The sequence below is a fragment of the Schistocerca serialis genome, chromosome 2, assembly GCF_023864345.2.
Source record: "Schistocerca serialis cubense isolate TAMUIC-IGC-003099 chromosome 2, iqSchSeri2.2, whole genome shotgun sequence".
Classification (NCBI taxonomy): domain Eukaryota; kingdom Metazoa; phylum Arthropoda; class Insecta; order Orthoptera; family Acrididae; genus Schistocerca; species Schistocerca serialis.
The window spans coordinates 682,733,589-682,753,506 of NC_064639.1; the positions used below are offsets into that span (position 1 = coordinate 682,733,589).

At 37.9% G+C, this 19,918-nt stretch overlaps 1 protein-coding gene across 6 annotated transcripts in view; it reads left to right on the forward strand.

Moving 5' to 3' along the window:
* LOC126457805 (oxidized purine nucleoside triphosphate hydrolase-like) overlaps window positions 1-19,918 on the forward strand; it is a 167,269-nt gene that overhangs the window by 6,255 nt on the left and 141,096 nt on the right. For 4 of the 6 annotated variants that reach the window (XM_050094413.1, XM_050094418.1, XM_050094416.1 and 1 more), the window contains one exon: window positions 15,806-15,957. In XM_050094413.1, the coding sequence (XP_049950370.1) occupies window positions 15,809-15,957 (149 nt within the window). In that variant the 5' untranslated portion in view covers window positions 15,806-15,808. Of the gene's footprint in view, window positions 1-4,492; window positions 4,517-5,416; window positions 5,516-15,805; window positions 15,958-19,918 lie in introns of those variants that run through there. The other 2 variants (XM_050094414.1, XM_050094415.1) reach the window with 2 other exon arrangements.

A 19,918-nucleotide genomic window follows, 5' to 3' on the forward strand; every position in this document is an offset into this window, starting at 1 on the left:
TTTTCAATACTCAGCATTTGCCTCACATCTCCTTTCATATTCCTCAAGAGAATTACAAAATTCAAACTTCACCACTGTTCACATCCTTCCTGCAAAACTGACAAGTCAAATTGTAATGATTAATATTAATAAAACCACATTCAAAATCCCTACAATAGTGCCCCATTATACACATATAGTCGATAGTTGCATCTTAAATAAGGTCTTTTTCACAGCCTTTGTATATTATAGCTCAGTACTGAAAACTTATAGAATAGAGACTGATGGCAATTGTATTCACACTTTGCCATGTCATAGTTGATACTGTTTTGAGGCCAGGTACCAAAAATTCTTGAGCACTACAGATTTTCTGTGCCTTGTGGAACTCCCTCCTGGCTGCATCTTAATCCTCTCCGTGCTGTTATACTGTTTAAAGCTTGCAGTGCTTTTCTCTTGCATTTGAAATGAAATTGCATAATCACAGATGAGTCGTGAAAAGTGGATAACAATTAGTTATTTGAACAGTTCAGTGGGCTCTAGAAAAGTTTTTACAAGTTTTGAATTCTTGTGATGTGTAAATGTGAATGTAATTAATTTAAGAGATTTTTAACAATTGCCATATTTGTGCACGAGAGCTGAATGCTGATATTATATACAAGGAGTATTACTAACTTTCTTATGGGCAATTTGTTGTTCACAAACTGTATAACTACTGTTCCAATTACTGTTGGATTAGAAACATGTCTTGCATCGTTATAGGAAATAAATATCTTTTTACAGCACATGTACCTTGCAGAATCATAGCCAGTGACCAGTATTTTTTTGCACCAGGATGATATGCATAACAAGTCTTTGACAGACAAATTCAATCCTGCTGGAAGGCCTAAAGCAAGGCATGTGTTGAACACCTGATAAGAATGTATCCAAATCTTGGAAGGACCTACCAGTTGGCTTAGAGTCATAATGCCCTTCTACAGCTCCATCAGTTAGGATTCCAGGGGATGAAAATCTTATGCCAGGCTCTAGCATGGCATTTATTTGTGTTGCTGTAGGCTTCAGTCCAGAGACTGGTTTGATACAGTTCTCCATGCTACTCTATCCTGTGCAGACCCCTTCATCTCCGAGTAACTGCTGCAACCTACATCCTTATGAATCCGTATGGTGTATTCATCTCTTGGTATCCTTCTATGATTTTTACCCTCCACGCTTCCATCCAACATGAAATTGGGATCCCTTGATGTTTCAGAATGTGTCCTTCCAGCCAGTCCCTTCTTCTAGTCAAGTTGGGCCACAAATTCCTCTTTTCCCCAGTTCTGTTCAGCACTTCCTCATTAGTTATATGATCTACCCATCTGATCTTCAGCATTCTTCTATAGCACCACATTCTGAAAACTTCTATTCTCTACTTGTCTAAACTATTTATTGCCCATGTTTTATGTACATGGCTACACTCCGTGCAAATACTTTCAGAAGAGACTTCCTGACACTTAAATGTGTAGTCGATGTTAACAAATTTCTCTTCTTCAGAAATACTTTCCTTGCCATAGCCAGTCTACATTTTTTATCCTCTTTACTTCAATCATCATCTGTTATTTCACTCCCCAAAGAGCAAAACTCATCTACTACTTTTAAGTGTCTCATTTTATAATCTAATTCCTAAGCATCACCTGATGTAATTCGACTACATTCCATTATCCTCGTTTTGCTTTTGTTAATGTTCACCTTGTATCTTTCTTTCAAAACACTGTCCATTTTGTTCAACTGCTCTTCCAGGTCCTTTGCTGTCTCTGACAGAATTATAATGTTGTCAGCAACCTCAAAGTTTTTATTTCTTCTCCGTGGATTTTACTTCGTACTCCACATTTTTCTTATGTTTCCTTTACTGCTTGCTCAGTACACAGATTGAATAACATCGGGGAGAGGCTACAACCCTGTCTCACTCCCTTCCCAACCACTGCTACCCTTTCATGTCCCTTGACTCTTATAACTGCCATCTGGTTTCTGTACAAATTGTAAATAGCTATTTGCTCCCTGTATTTTACCTCTACCCCCTTTAGAATTTGAAAGTGAGTATTCCAGTCAACACTGTCAAAAGCTTTCTCTAAGTCTTCAAATGCTAGAAACATAGATTTGCCTTTCCTTAATCTTTCTAAGATAACTCATAGGGTCAATATTGCGCTGTGTTCCAACCTTTCTGCGGAATCCAAACTGATCTTCCCCGAGGTCAGCTTCTACCAGTTTTTCTATTTGTCTGTAAAGAATTCGTGTTAGTATTTTGCAACAGTGACTTATTAAACTGATCGTTCAGGAATTTTCACAAGTTAACATCTACTTTCTTTGTGATTTGAATTATTATATTCTTCTTGAAGAGTGGGGGTATTTTGCCTGTCTCATACATCTTGTTCACCAGGTGGAAGAGTTTTGTCATGGCTGGCTCTCCCAAGGCTATTAGTAGGTCTAATGGAGTGTTGTCTACTCCCATGGCCTTGTTTTGTCTTAGGTCTTTCAATGCTCTGTCAAATTCTTCATGCAGTATCATATCTTCTATCTCATCTTCATTTACAGCCTCTTTCATTTCCATAATATTGTCCTCAAGTACATTGCCATCGTGTAGACCATCTACATACTCCTTCCACCTTTCTGCTTTCCGTTCTTTGCTTAGGACTGATTTTCGATCTGAGCTGTTGATATTCATACAGGTCTCCTCCAAAAGTCTCTTTAATGTCCCTTACCCCTAGTGATGTAAGTTCTACATCCTTACGTTTGTCCTCTAGCTACCCCTGCTTAGCTATTTTGCACTTCCTGTTGATCTCATTTTTGAGACTTTTGTATTCCTTTTTACCTGCTTCATTGACTGCATTTTTATATTTTCTCCTTCCATCAATTAAATTAAATATATCTTCTGTTACGCAGTGATTTCTACTAGCTGCCATCTTTTTACCTAGTTGATCCTCTGCTGCCTTCAGTATCTCATCTGTCAAAGCTACCAATTCTTCTTCTACTCTGTTTCTTTCCCCTGTCCTTGTCAATCTCACCCTAATGCTCTCTCTGAAACTCTCTACAACCTCTTGTTCCTTCAGTTTATCCAGGTCCCATCACCTTAAATTTCTGTGCCTTTTTGCAGTTTCTTCAATTTTAATCTACAGTTCATAACCAATAAATTGTGGTCGGAGTCTATATCTGCCCCTGGAAATGTCTTACAATTTAAAACCTGGTTCGTAAATCTCTGTGTCACAATTATATAATCTATCTGAATCCTTTCAGTGTCTCCAGGCCTCTTCCATGTATACAACCTTCTTTCACGATTCTTCTTTATTGTGTAATATACAGTGCAGTATACTTTGATATCAAGTGTAGTAACCTTAAAGTTTTATTCCATTTATTTTTCATTTGCATGTTTTGGTTTTCATTTGCATGTTTTGGTTTCTAGATTACAATTTAAGGAATTCATATATAAACTAACAAAACATTCATGAGCTCCACATTTAATTCTTGTGCTATGAAAAACAAATATATGCTACTGCCTGTTATCAAATAATCTATTATTCATGAAAGGAGTGGCATTGAGTACTATTGGTAAATCAAATTTCTTCCTCCTTTTACATCTGTGATAGATTCTATATTTTTGAATGTTGGATCATTTCTCTCCACTTCCTGTCTGACACTTGCTTGTGTTCATTGGCATAACATGAAAATGATCTTATTTTTGTGTATAATTATTGTGATTGCCTGAATTCTTAAAATCATTTTTTTTTATTGATCTCATGTGTCTTTTTATTCATTTATTTATTCATCCAGGGATAATCTTATAGCAAAACAGTATTTATCATCATAATACAATGGAAATAAATCACTCTAAATATAAATAAACACAGAATGTAGAAGTATGCTTTTAATAAAGCTAGGCTTGATTGTCTCCTGTGGCCTTGACAAATACTAGGTGTAAAGTTCCTGTGGATCCGGGAAGTGGTGGAATGCTTATTAGACAAAGGCCTGCATGAATCACTAACATTATTCCCAGTACTACGAAAAGGATCACCAGAATAGACAACATATGCACACACACTCTTGCAAACACAACCCACACACATTTCTCTCTCTCTCTCTCTCTCTGTCTGTGTGTGTGTGTGTGTGTTTTTTTTTTTGCCTATTCTGATGCAGACCTGTTTGGCCAAAAGCTATCTGTGATCAGCATCTCTGCTATTTGGTACATAGCACTATCCTTTTCATAATATTGTCATTATTGCATCCTGGATTTTCCATTGTTTCATTTAACACTCTTCCTGAATCTAAATATGTTATAAACTACCACTTGAAAAACCTGTTAAAAAAAAGTAACAATGCTTTAGCCTTGATAGCAGCACATGGGACAGTTTCAACAGTGTTGAAATGTACCCCCAGCCCATATGAATGATTTTATTGACAATAATATATTATTACATGGAATTATAAGTTCAAAGTAAGTTGTTTTCTTTGCGCTTTCAGAAAGATGTGCACTAAATTGGAAGCAGGTAAGAATAAATTCTTTTAGAAATGGGTAAGATGCTTTGAACTTTCAAAAAGAAGTGCACTAAATTAGAAGCAAATGAGGAAGTAATTACATTAAAAGTTGGTGTCTCTTCAGCTGCTACAGATTTGTATCAGATGTTTTATCCTGCTTTATTTGACAGATTAAAGAACTGTGATGCAGATCATGTTCAGTTGAGTGGTCGTAATCGGAGACTAACAATGCCAAATTGTTATCACTCAAAGTATACGAGTATACATGTTTTCATAGCAGATGTATAATCTAAGATTTCTGACTTAAAATATGAGCTATGGGCTAATTTAATTATTATGTCACCTGGACACGCATAGACAAAATGGCTGGACTGAAGCATACAAAGCAGTTCGGACATAAAACAGCTGGAATTGACTCGGCCAAGGGTTTCATGAGCCTTCATCAAGCGATCAGCTTCTGGAAATTTGAAAACATTAGCTCATCAAGAACAACAGATATTAATAAAGCAAATATCTATGATTTTTTGACATCTGTGAATGACCTTTTCATCGAGAAGAGCTTGGAGGAGATTGAATCTACAATCAGCATGTTTTATTTGGTTCTTTGTGTGCTAAAGTGAACTGCACAGCTGAAACTGAAGAAGTCCATCCGTTTTGAGACTCTATAGATCTAGGTGTAGAATGGAAAGAGTAAAAAACTTTAAAGCAAGCATGAATGAAGGATTCTGATATCTGGTCTTATCAAAAGCAGCAGCAAAAAGTAAAATTGGGTGAAGAAAACAAGGGAAATTGTAAATAGTATCAGATTCGGTAAGTGTGTGTAGTGTCGGCCAGTTGTTGGCAAGATTCGGGTGCAGTAGCCGTGGCGGGATCGTAAGTCGTGCAGCTGTTTGTTTTGACTGGGTCAAGGTCAGTGAGCCAGCAGGCGGCGGCCATGGTGTCGCTGTCGGTAGCAATCGAGCAGAGTTGGTGCTGCGTAGAGGGAGGTGTGGCACATCCAGTGTTGCACAGAGAAACAGCCGGCATTGTCATCAGTGTAATTGGCGCATTATCATTGATCAGTAGAACGCCCTTGATGAAATTGTTCTTGTGATGTTGGTGACTGGTGCTGAATTAAAGCGGCTTTCGCTCTGGTGTACTTGTCACTCAAATTGTCACAGATTATGTCCATAATTATATAATGATAGTCCTTTATGTGCCTGAAGAGTACGAGGTATTTTTCACTTTTGTCGGTGATGCCATAAGAGGAGAATATATACTTCACGACCATGAACCATATTGGAAGTTGGTTCGAGAGAAATGTTGGTAGTTGAATGCTGCAAATGAGGGACAAGCACGGAGAAGCGGCATAAAAGTTGGCACGAACATTCGAACTCTGGAAGACGGGCTGTGCGGAAACCGGGTCAAATGAATTTGCACGCGGCGCGGAAGATGCGGTAGCCGTGACGGGCGTTTGTGAATTCGACCAGGCATGCGATTTAGCCGTAGTTCAGAGTTCGTGCGAACTGGCATTTTCAAAATAGTCCCCGTTTGTTGCATTCCATTGTTTGGCATGGTTGTCCGATGTCGAAGCACTGCACAAAGTTAATTCATTACACAAAAGCAAGTCAAAATTTTCAAAATTAATCGGCAAAGGAGCACTGCACTGTCCAGAAGTAAAATTACCGACGCGTTGAGCGGGTTTCGATGGACGACGTGTGCGCCTCGGTCGCATTGTCGATGTGTAAGAAGGTGATGAAAGTTACCAAAAAGCACGATTCACACAAGAGTTGCGAATTTACACACTAATTACACTTCCTGTACGCTGCATCCAGATGCGGCGTGATGCGAAGTCGATGGATGTAGAAATCCGACAAAGGGTTGCTGCATTGTTTGTCCATGGTGATGTTCCAGTACATATTTCTGGCGTCGTAAGCGGCGTTCGTGAGCGTCGGGGTCTCCAGTGTGGGGATCGGGATGTTAAGTATGGTAATATTGAACCCAACATTAAGTATTCGCTCGTTTATAATGAATTAACTTTATTTTGATCATGCCGGTACAAACACATCCGCTCGAATACAGAGTTCGGAACACACTGAGATCAACAGTTTTCAAAGAAGCTCGTTCTCATAGATGAGGCGGTCGACTCTTGCGGTCGATAACCACCACAGACCAAATTTAAAATGCTGTCATGAACTACTCATTATAAGCTATAAAGTTATGTTAAAGGTTTAACATAATAAGACAAATATTACAGTTACAGAGTGTGTGTGTATCTTAGAGGCAGCATAACTCGCGGCACACAAATTATCCAGACTTATTCATCCGGTATTTAAGAATGAGAGTGCTTAGTAACTTTTTACAAACTGTACACACAATTTCAAACTTTTAAGATAAGTTACATATGAAAGATTACAGCCTAGCAGCTTATTCATGCAGAACTAATATGGGAAAAGGAGGAGTTCTTGCATACATTAAGACAGAACACAAGTTCAAAAGAATTGACACAAGTAGATTTTGTAGTGATCAGCACCTAGAAGTGTGTGCTTGTGAATCAGTGCTGAAAAACAGTTCACTTTTAATTGTAGTGGTATATAGATCTCCATGGGGAAATTTTGAATTATTTATGAGGGCCTGGATTCCTTACTGTGCTTTCTGTCAGACATGAGCAAACAGTTAATAGTCTGTGGTGACTTCAGTGTAGATTTTATTAAATGATTATGATAGGAAAAATGATCTGGAAACCTTATTCAGATCCTACAATTTGCTCACAGTAGTTAACATTGCAACACGGATGGATAAAGCCAGTAGGTCCCTAATTGATAATGTTTTCTGCGCTGAGGGAAAAAAGCAAGAAAATAACTGTTTACCCAGTAACAAATGCTCTCTCTGATCATGATGCACAGTTAGTCAGGATAAATGACATAGTGCTGTACAGTGTGGATGTACCTCAGTGGAAGTCAGTTAAAATCATTAATGACTACTGGCAAATATTTTCAGAGTAGTTTACAAGAAACAACCTGGGACGAAATTTATAATGAACTAAAAGCCAGTATAAAATATAATCTGTTCCATAATAAATTCATATCAGTATTTGAAAATAGCTTTCCGCATAAGCTACTTTTATACAGGGGAGTTCGATTCATTAAAGCAGCGGTGTACAGACTTGCAGGTACTGTGAGCTGTGAAACCCTCAATGTGACTAGTCAGGACAGCAACTTCAAAACTAATGTGCCATGAAGTAATTTATTATTCCAAGTTTTGATCTCCCCACTACCCCAATGCTTGCTAGACTCAGCTCAAAAGAACTAAGTTCCACAAGTGTCTGCTCTTTCCTTTTTGGGAGAGAGAAAAATGAGTAAAAAATTACAAGAACGAACAGTGAGAAGTGGGCTGCCATCAGATCAGTTACGGGCCACAGTCTGTGCATCCCTGCTTCAAAGAATGAAAGGGAGGGGGGTGAGGGGTCACTGATAGTAACTAATAGTGCTAATTAATGGTACACTTTCTGGTGTACTGTTGATCCGTTTTATGCAGTTTTTGATGACCAATCCAGTTGTCTTCTTCAGGTGCTGCGAGCTGTGTTGCTAAGAGTACTCACTGCCTGGACTCCAACAGTATGGTTAGAGTCAAGACAGCGAGTGTGCCTAACAACACATCTTGCAACACCTGAAGAAGACATCTGAATTGGTTATTGAAATATTGTGCATAAAACGGAATCAACAGTTTTGCTTTACGCCAATCATGCTGAGGCAACCTGAAAGACCACTGCTAGTAAAAAAAAATGATTCCATATTGTGGAAGTGAATGGAAATTTGCATAGTATGGGCTTGATATTGTTCTGCTCAGTGGTGCAGCTTTCCAGGATCCTTAGGGCATAACAGCCTTTTAATGATGAACATGCATGTACAACATTTACATTTTGTGTGCTGCGAAAGTTAATTGTCATTGTACTACCATGATTAAAATTTTGATGTTTTAAATGAGACCAGTTACTGTGTTGGTTTGTGGCCATGTTTATATATTCTTTAAGATACTTTTCTTCTTAGTTTTTATTATTATTGTGGTGTCATCCATAAATTCAGATAAGAAAGAGAAGAGCTCCTAGTACAGAACCTTGTGGTACGCCATGTTAACTTGCAGAAAAGAGAGAAGATGCAGTTGTTGTTGTAATTGTTGTTATACAAGCCTAAAGACAGGTTTGATGCTGCTCTCCATACTGTACATTTTATCTTCTTCCAAAACGCTTTTTGTGTCATTGCCAGTCTACATTTTGTATCTTCTCTACTTTGGCAGTCAGTTATTTTACTGCCCAAATTACAACACACATCTACTGTTATAACTTATTTCAATAGTGCATATCTGAGATATAGTTATATGAATGCCGTGATATTCATTAGACTTATGGATGTGCCACATTAGAGAAGTTACTCAAATTACACTTGGATCTGCGTATCAGAAGAGTCCATTTTTTTGGATGGCTTGACATATTGACTGTCATGAGGTTCACAGACAGACACAGCAGAGCCCTCATGCTCGATGCCATGTGCCCAATGACAGACAGAAGCTTCACTCTGTTTAGTGAAGTACAGTAGAGCGTCAGTCAACCGAATGACTATTTCTCGCTGCTCTCTGCCCGTTTGGCCCCCCTGCCCCCTTCCTGCACCAATACCAAGCTGCTGAGATGGTAATAACCATTTTCACTCTGTTACAGACGTGTGTTTCAACTTTATTGTGTAAAATAAACTTATGATATAAAATGCCTAATGTTGTCCTTTTTGTGGAAGATAAATATGAGAGTAATAAAAGTTTAGAGGAATGGGAATCGGCAAACAAGTTATCTTAGGGTTAAGTCGACAATTGCGGGTATAAAAAAAAAAAACGAAAGATGAGCATCACAAATTTCATCTCTGAGCTTGATTCTACTGGTTGACAAGTTATAAAACTGTGAAGCTCACCAAGAACATGGATCTAGCTGATGCTGTTTACAAGTGGTTTACACAAATATAATCACAAGAAGAACCTATCTCCGGTCCCATTTTATGTGAAAAGGTAATTCAGTTAATGAAAATCTTGGAGGGCTTTCAAATTGTAAAGCAAGCATGGGCTGGTTAAAATGATTAAGTCAAGACAAGGCACTTATGAGCATCAGATACAAGGAGAAAAACTGTCTACTAATTCTTCAGCAACTGTTCTTTCAAAATGAAACAAAGAGACCTGTTGATGGTAGAAGATTATGCTCTCAAAAACTTTTACAATTTTGATGAAACTGTGCTCAACTACAAAGAAAACTCTGGCTTCATTTCATGGATTAGCAGCACTTGGTCCTAAAATAAGCAAGGATCACATTAGTGCTTTAGCTTGTGCTAATGCTACTGATAGCCTATGCTTGTCTCTGATAAAAGTGAAATCATGTTGTTTTGAACATATTAATATGTCTGGCATGACTGTTGTTTACACCACACAAAAGAGTGCATGGATGGATAATATGGTTTTCATGGAATGGTTTGTGGAAATCTTTGTGCCCTCTGTAATAGCTCATCATTTAAAGAATACAAAAAGGAGAAAACATTACTGCTCCTTGACAATGCACTAACTCATCTAATATGTGATATCTTAAACAAAAAGTGATGTTTCTTCCACCTAATGTAACCTCTTTATTACAGTTCATGGATCAAGTCCTTATCAAGCCTTCAGAAGGTATTACAGAAAAGAATAGTTATTGTAAACCTTATCACTCATAAAGCTGATGCTGTCAGCATCTCATCAACAAATGGTTCAGAAAATTAAGATGAAAATATACCAGCTGCTTCTGAAGCATTTGCATGTTTAGATATTTCCTTGTGATGGTTTGAAGATCGAGATGAAAGTGACCAGTATCAGATACCTGCCCTGGAAAAACTGCATGACTTAACTGCTTGTAAGTGGGCTGCTTGTCCCCCAGTTATTTTGGATAATCAACACACTACTGTGACCGAGCAATGTGGCGCAGTGGTTAGTACACTGGACTCATATTTGGGTGGACAACATTTCAAATCCCCATCCAGCCATTTAGATTTAGTTTTTCTGTTATTTCCCTAAATCACTCTAGGCAAATGCCAGGATGGTTCCTTTGAAAGGGTATGGCTGATTTCCTTCCCCATCCTTGACACCATCCGAGCTTGTGCTCTGTCTATAATGACATCATTGTCGACAGAACGTTAAACCCAATCTTCCTCCCTTCCTTGCTCGACTGTACATCTTTGGATGATGTGTTTATGTGCAACCACAGTCAAGTGTGGCTAGAAGAAACACACATTGTGGATGACTGTGGCCTATATGTGCGATCTTTGGTTGGCAAGGTATTACCGGTTTAATCTTGGTCACAGTTGTGGCTTCGGACAGTTCTGTTTTCTGTATATTTCTTGCAGTCCATTGCCCAAATAATTGTCATAGTCACTGCTTCTTCCAGCTTCCTTGGTAATCCTTTATCTGTAAAACCAGTTGTTTTCCAACACTAATAATGTCACACTGACTAAACAGTTGAAGATTCAGGATCCATTTGAGCTAAAACAATTTATGCTCATATTATATGATGAAGCATACCAAGGTATAAATAGTCAAGTTTATAATGGATGTTGAGCAATGTTGAAATTTCATATGAATTATTAATGAAAATTCTGATGAAGGTAAAGCTGCAAAAAGCAAAATTCAAAACATTGAACAAGATAATTGACCCTGATTTCCTGCGCACTATCATCAACTCTATCAAGAAAAACAAGTTAATGAACAGTACTGCATTTTACTAAGCAAAGTTGAGGATGTGCGCACTGGCAGGCACATGGTGTTGGGCATTGGGCTCTGTCGTGTTCACTGGCAGTCTTGTGGTTGACAATGTGTTACTGATTTTCATAATTAGTTTTAGCTTTCATAAGTTATGCTTTCTAAGCCTTTTCCAAATCAGTATGTTTGCATAAAAAATTAGATTGTTTGCTGAGAGAACTGAATTTATTGGGACTAACAGGTTGGATCTGATCTGTGACTCATCCACAGTGAGGTATGTCAGTGCAATGTTAAATTCTTACACAAACAGTAAGTGCCTGCTGTAAGTCAATTTTGCTTTGCATGTTACTTTGTACCATGGTAGGTGTTGTGCATTTCAGAATACATTATTTTGTTGCCATTTAAGGTGCAAAACAAACCCCTTTGATTGTCACACAAATACTTATTATTAATTATGGTAATTAATGTAATATAAAGTTTAAAGTGTAATATATTTCCTTTACTATTGCGTCTCTTTCTCCCGATGCAGTTTTGAAGTGTAGTATCTGTGTCATTCTGATAAATCAATCTAGTATGTTAGAAGAATGTGTGATGTAGACCTCAAGGCAGATTGGAATTTTTCAAGATATGTTAAATTTTGAGATTTGGCCTCACTTGTGGGCAAGAAGAATAAGCAGTTTGATAATTTTTAATATTTTTCACACTGTTTTATGTAGCAGAGTGTTAGGTTTTTGGTGTATCAAGTACAAAATTTAACTGCTGAAGAGAAATGCACAGCTCTTCTTTTAGTAGGAAGGTATTTGAGTTCTATTTTTGTGGTGACTGGCAGTGTATAGTCTACTTGTACATAGAGCAACTCAGAAATACAATTCAGCACTTTTTCTTGTTAAGTAGATGCATTATTTTTAACTTGTATTGCTCCTGTTTCTAGTGATAGTAGTAGCAGTAATTAGTAATAATTTATGCATCTAAAGATCATTATACAATGATACACAGTCTATCAGTTCAATATAAGGAAAATACACATCATATATAAAGACATAAAACAAACATCCTTTGTTGGTGAGGATAGAACAGGTGACGCGCTAGGGCCTTGTTGAAGGAACTGTCCCTTCATTTGACAGAAGAATTAAGAAAATCCACAGAAAACATCAATCAGGTTTGCCTGGACAAGACATTAGCTACAGTTCTTCAAAATCTGTTGCTGTGTTTATACATACTTGGAACAAGTTAGCTTGATAACACAGTTTTGGGGGGGGGGAAGTTACATGCTACACACACTTAGAAATGACTTCAGGAACATGGTGACCATGCTGGCACACGCCCACATCTCCCTTACATCTCCATGTCTTCCCTTTTGTATGTCAGAAAAATTGAGTCAGCATCCACTCATGATGAGTGAAATGTTGAGTCCAGAAAAATGGTGAGGCGGAAGTATTATGCGGTAGCAATCAATTTATTTTTATTATTAACATCTACTTTGAGTTCTCAGATTGTCTATAGAACAATTTGTGTTTATTAATGTTTTTCCTGATATGCACTACAAATTAGTAGTTGTCGTGCTCTGTTTGATGGACAAATTGTATTTTGATCAGTAAAAGTATCGACCAATTGTCTCTTGCCATATACGTTTTACATTTCTTGCCATATATGTAAGGGGCATTCAAATGAAATCTGATCACTAGTATAAAGTAATGGTAATGATTTAATTAACTCAAAAATGTAGTTATACACAGTACACATACTCAAAAATAGTCCCCAAAACTGTTGGCACATTTATCCTATTGTGACACTAGCTGGTCAATTCCATCCTTGAAGAAGCTAGTAGGCTGCTGTTGGATCCAGGCCCGGACTCAGTCACACACTTTGTCGTCCGTTGCAAATCGATGTCCACGAATAGCTTGTTTTAGAGGTCCGAACACATGAAAGTCACATGGTGAAAGATCGGGACTGTATGGTGGGTGTTCCAGTATTTTTAGCATTGTAAAATCTTTAGGTAGGGGATTGTTGCGTAGAGTGCTCAGAGAGAACGGGAGACAGGTTCCAGTGCTTGTAATGTGCGGAAGTGTGGTGTTAACGCTCTCGCAGTAGAGAGTACCATTTAGGCAGCATCATGTACGCGCGCCAGCAAGATGAGTAGTAGCAGGAGGAAGGACAGTGGATGGGTGGAAGAGGCTGTATTAATTAGGATTGCCCGTGGCCCCACAAGATGCTACCGTCTTCAACAGCAGCAGCAGTTCCAGCAACACAGTTTCTTCATGGCTCCGAGTTTCGTCGCACGCACCGCACTGAAGTAAGACTGTTCATTGGTAGAAAGTATTAATGGCTAACCTAGCAGCACAACTGAATGTGATTTGATTAATGAACTTTATTTAAATAATAATCAGTTAAATTCAGGGCGATTGTGTCCTCATTGCGCCCAAACAGTTACCAAGCAGGGTCCTTGTTCCCTTTTTTCCTTATATGCTAAACGAAGTTTGAGACTCTATCACTGGAAAAAATCCAAATCTAAAGAAAATGCACAAATTAAGAGTGCAGAAGTTTTATTTATTTTACATATAGCTTGGAGCACATGGCTGTTTGGTTTGGTATGTATTCTAGTATTTAATTCTGTTCAAGTCATTAAAAAATGCTCAGTTGTTCAGACAATAACATGAAATCCAATTTGAAAATTAAGTAACTGCAAAGTAAAAAGTGCTTGCCTTTCTCTAAATTTCTTTGATGACGTTATGTTGAGGTCTCTGAAAGTCATTGTTCACGTAACGAAGTTCAATACTAACATACAACTTAAGTGGATATTTTCAAATCATTACTCGATTGCATTTTTCAAAATTTAATGACAAACTTATTGTAAAAGAGACTTCTCAGTTTTCTTTATCATTACATACGCACTTAAAATTAGTGTAAAAAAAAAAAAAAAAGTGACAACCTTCAGTTGCCATGTCAGTGTTTAATATTAAATGTTTTTCTTTCCCATCATCTTGTACAGGGTTTTGGATGTAAATCGCCTTAGTGGGCTGGCGACTGTAATTATTTCCTTTTTGTTCATTAGTGTAACTTTTGGCTTCATGATCAGTGGTACCCCTTTTCTGTCCAGTGTTGTTCGTGAGTGAATGCACAAAATAACTTTCATTTTTCCAATTGGAGCCCTGTTCGGTTTAATTACTTTTTTATTTTTAGTAGATTTTTCTATCAGAAAGATCAGTTGTACACTTTCCCCCTACTTATCGGTATTACTTCTTCGGGAAAGACAGCCTTATCCAATTAGAAAAATTCCATTAGGTATACATGTGATCCACGGTCATATTTTATATCGCAAGCAGGATAGGTCGATTAGTAAGGGGGAGGTTACATGTTTCCCACCAAAACTGCTGCAATGTCGTATTCACTGCATTGGCCGTGTGTGGGCGGGCATTATCATGCTGGGGGATAACGCCGTTGTACAACATGCCTCGACATTTGGCTCATCTAAGGTTCTGTAAAGTGGCTTGATAATGCTGGGCATTGATGGTGGTTCCCTATTCCAGGATCTTGACAAGCAGTGAGTCCTTGTGGTTAAAAAAGGAGGACATCATGACCTTACCAGAACTGGTGTGCACAGCCTTTGATTTCTTTGGAGGCCGTGAAGTTACATGTTTCCACTGCTTGTTCTGATGTTTGCTTTTCAGTTCAAAATGGTGACACCACATTTCGTTACCTGTGACAGCATGCAACAGGAAGCTATATTCCTCCTCATGATAATGTTGCAGATGACTCAAAGACACTGCCATTCAAGTATTGCGCTATTTGGCAGTCAGTTGGTGGGGAGCCCACTGTGCACAGATTTTTCGAAAGTTCAGGTGTTGATGCATTATGGTGTGGGCAGTGCCAATGCTAATACCCAGTAACCGATGGATCTCATCCACGGTGATTGATTGTGCTGTTGTCCAAGACTGAATCATTCACTTCCGCAACCATTTCAGGTGTGATGACATGATGAACGTGTTCAGGACAAGCATTGTCTTCCAGTGACTCGCGCTTCTCAAGGAATCGTTTGCGCCACTCCACAACACTTGAACGACTCAGACTGTACTCACCATACACAGCCTTGATCCTCGAAACATTTCACGGCCTCCAACTCCCTCCGCCACCAAAAATCGAATCACTCCTCGTTTTTCCTGCTTACTCGCCTCCACGTTCGGTAGTGGACGATAACTTGTGTGACCACCTTCTCTTCGGCATGAAACCACACTGGTGCTGTGCAACATCAAACGATGGGCACACGGCGCCACCGTACCAACAGTTACGTGGTGCCACCTTACGTGTAACGCAAAGGTAGACGCACTGACCAGGTTTCATTTGAATGAACCTCATATTTTACAAATGTATACGTAAGATGTATACCAACTGAATAAAAAATAGAAACCCCTGTCTTGTGAGAAAATAAAAAATAAATTGTAAAGATGAGTGCTTCTGATCTCTTCTCTGTATCGTATGTAATTTGAGGCTAGCTGTTCATTCCTTTCACAGATCTGTCATATGAGTTGTCTGTCTGTGTATACTAAGTAGTCTTGAAATTTAGGGTGAAAATTTTTCTTTTTTACAGCTGATGTTTCGTAAGCTGCTTACTTTGGTAATAGTACAGAGAGACAGAGAAATTCTGTTAGGATTAAAGAAGAGAGGATTTGGAAAAGGGAAGTGGAATGGCTTTGGAGGGAAAGTTGAACCTGGTGAAACAATACAGTGTGCTGCTGCAAGGTAAAAACCGTGGTTTTGAAAACTTAAGTTTATGTCTGAGATTTATAAACCTTATGCTGAAAGGTGCCATTAGTTTTTAGTGTGTTTTCTAATTCTATAAGTGCTTCAGTGAATTAGTGTGGCTTTACCCTGCCTTGTAATTGGTTTCATTACCCTGTTTCCTCTTCTTCACAGGTACTTCTTTCATGAATTCAGCGGCATGATGAAAAATAATTTTCATAACAAATGGAATTGATTCTTCAATGGATAACTGTATTGCTTAATGTCCCATAGAACACCAGGACAGCTACTTCCATTTCTATAAATGAAAGTCACAAGATGGCCTATTAGGAGCAGAACTACCAAATTATTCTTTTATATTCTACTCTATAAATGTTTCTGGCTGTCAGCATAAATTCTTGTTGTAAAAGGTGCAGTTTTCGTTAACAGTTAGGATCCACATACAATGTCCAAGGAGTACCTCAGCTATACCAAAAATATACTATCACAACAAACATCGGAATGCTACAGTTATGACACACACAATAAAATATCATGAAAACATATTAATTGTTAATTTTTCTTATGCTTATCTGTTGTTGAACTTACGACTGCTTGCTCATTTATATGGGGTCCAGATACAGAAATTTTTGCAACTGAAAGCAGCAATTTTGGCAATAGAAAGTCTGTGGAGGAATATAAATAGCGGAAACAGTAAAACAACTCATCGTATAGTAGAGTTGCTGATAGGCACATAAACAAGACAGAGAACTTTGCTGAGCTTTCGGACAAATCCTTTTACGGAACTAAGAAGTATACGTACGTACATGTACACCTACAATGCATCATCTTTCTTGTTGACTACAGTGTATCAGCACTGCAGCTAGACTTGGGTGAGGGGTTCTGTCAGTGGGCAAGGGGAGAAAGGAGATGGGAAGTGGGTGTGTGGTTTTGATGAGCTCACACTGGTGCAGGCAGGAAGAATAATGAGAGGGACCTATTGATGTTGAGGAGTGAACTAGATGAGCAAGATACAAGGAAAAGGGAACTGCAGAGAGGAGGATGTGGGTGTATAATGAATCTACATCTACATACATACTATGCAAGTCACTGTACGGTGCATGGTGGAGGGTACCCTGTACCATTACTAGTCATTTCTTTTCTGCTCCATTTGTGGATAGAGCAGAGAAAAACAACTGTCTGCATGCTTCTGAATGAGTCATAATTTCTCATATCTTATCTTCATGGTCCTTACACAAAACATATGTTGGCAGCAGTAGGACTCTAATGCAGTCAGCTTCAATAGCTGGTTCTCTAAATTTTATCACTAGTGTTCCTTGAAAAGAATGTTGCCTCCCCTCCGGGGATTCCCATTTGAGTTCCCGAAGCATTTCCATAACATTTGCATGTTCTTCGAACCTGCTGTTAAAAAACCTACATGGTGTATATGTTCCGGGAAAAACTGGAGAATTTTTTAGGATTCCGTGGATTTTTCGTTGTTTTAGTTTTCAGGTGAATTTTTGGATTTTGGTGGTAACAACTGATAATCTACTGCAGAATAATACTGCAGCGATAAAACATAAATGAGGGAAAACACCAAAATAAAACATAAATTGCAAATAAAATGCAGCTCCCTTTACAACAACAAAACAATACGACATCAAAATGTGTCAGAGGCTTTAGGGCAAAGACTATGCTATCTTTGTAACAACAAACTGCTTTTGATGAGTGTGAAGCCACAACTGTTTAAATGAGGTTTGTTTGAGCAATTGCCAGCGGGCTCATGCACATGCCCAGAGCTGAAGTCGTGTACAAGCAGTGCCTTCTCCTGCTTCTGGCTACTTGTAGTGTGGTTGTTAGCTGCATAAGTAGCTCCATGTGACCCATACATGCGTTTCATGATATAGCTGTTTTCTCTTCATTTCCAGCTCTCACGTCAAACGAAAACACAACAATTTCTATAGTTGGGAGCTACCCAGTGAATTAAAATACTTTCACATAGTTATTCAACACTAAAACATGTTGTCAGTTACAGTTTTCTGATTTTATTTCCAGGTTATTGACACTCAAACATCAGTCACCTTGCAAAACAATGAAGTTATTTTTATTGCAAAACAATGAAGTTATTTTTATTGCAAAACAATGAAGTTATTTTTGTCAGTTTACTAAAGAAATGTGGTCTTTATTATTCATTTCCACGAGGCAATCAATTTACTTGAAACAAAGTGTTCCGTGCTATTTGCTAGTTTCAACTGTTCACTGAATTTCAAGTGCACATTTTCATCTTCTGGCACATGTGGCTTTGTGCCATAATAAAGAACTAAACATGGTATAATACAGTTGTTGTGCTCCAAGAAGATTGGTATCCTGAAAACCACACTGAAAAGCTTAATACCAGGTAGGGCCTAAGTCATTGTGAATCTGGACATATGAATGTGCACTTTAAGGCATAATCCATATCACTTCAAAAGTAAGTAAGAAACATGTATTTTTTTCCTTTCTCCAAAAAAATTCCTGCTCCAAGGTACAGGCCTCCAAAGATGACACTGTGAACACTATTTTGAAGATGTGAATTTCGGAAAAATTTTAATATGCTCTATCTCTGTAACAGTTCTTTTACTGTCGCCTTTTGAATTTTTTTATAACTTACAGAAAAAAAAATTCAGAAATGCCAATCCAGAAAAGTTAGATTTTTCCCTGTCAATTAGTACTATGTAGTACTATATTCTCTGTAAAGGAAAGCCCCCACTTTCTAAGTTGGACAGGTTTCATTTTAAAAAATCATTTTGTTTAGCTTTCAAGGCTAATGTATGTCTTCACTGAAATTGTTTCTTACTAATTTCTTTGCTACAATGTTTATTTCTATTGTCTTTGTTACAGTTATTTCTTATCACATTCTTTGTTGCAAATATTTCTTACACTTTGTTGTAGTTTCTTGTCAGTTTCTTTGATGTGGTTGTTCATTGCAGGTTTCTGTGTTGTAGTGGTTCAGTGCTAATTTGTTTACGGAAGAAACTTCTAAGAAATCTGAGACCATCCAGTGAGTTCTGCGTTTTTGTGAGGAATTTGCCAGTTGACACAGTTGCATTGTGTTTTGTGAACAGGACTGTTTGAAATATCTTCTGACTGGGACCACAGGAGAGTGAAGTGTGCTGACTGTTTGCATATCCGTAAAAGAGTGATATAAGACAAACAAAAAAACAGACTTTGTTCAGGTTGAGTATAAGTGTTGTCATTTGAAGACTCTGTTTTAAAGTGAAGATGTTTCCAGTGATGAATTTTTGTGTTCTAAATGTTTTTTGACATAATAATGACAATGGTAGTATATGAACAAAATGAAGCCTCCCATGGTGCAGATGATGCAGATTTTGTATCAATAGAGAAAGAACTAAATACCCTGAATCAGTCAACTACAGAGGTAGATGTTAGTTATGTTAAGAAACTGTGGTCAGTGAAGTCGAGTTATAAGCTCTATGCATCAAGACAACACATAGAAATTGCTAAAGCTATGGATGAATACAATACAGCGAAACTGACCACATTCTTCAAGGTAGAAATTCCATCTTCAGAAGAAAATTAATCAAAGCACTCTTCCACCTTTTGCCAGGAATTTTTCACAATTATCAAGTCAGTTGTTTGATATTGTACATCCTACAGTGAAAAGGTGCAAGTTTTAACTATTATTCCAGAGACGTTTTCAAAGAAAACAATTTTGAACCACATTCCATCAGTATCAAAGTACATGGTAGACATATCAAGAAATGTGAGGTCTGTAAAAGTAGTCTTTGAAAGACCAGATCCCTATTATGGTCATCCTGTAGAAGCAGCTCAAGTTAAAATATTGCAGTCATTTTATCTGGAAGATAAATGGGTCTGTTCTCACCAGAGTGCCTACAAAAAAGACACTATAACTGTAACAGTTGAAGGTCAAAAATTTGTGAAAGTGAAGAGGTACATTACTCACAGTATTAAAGAAACTTTT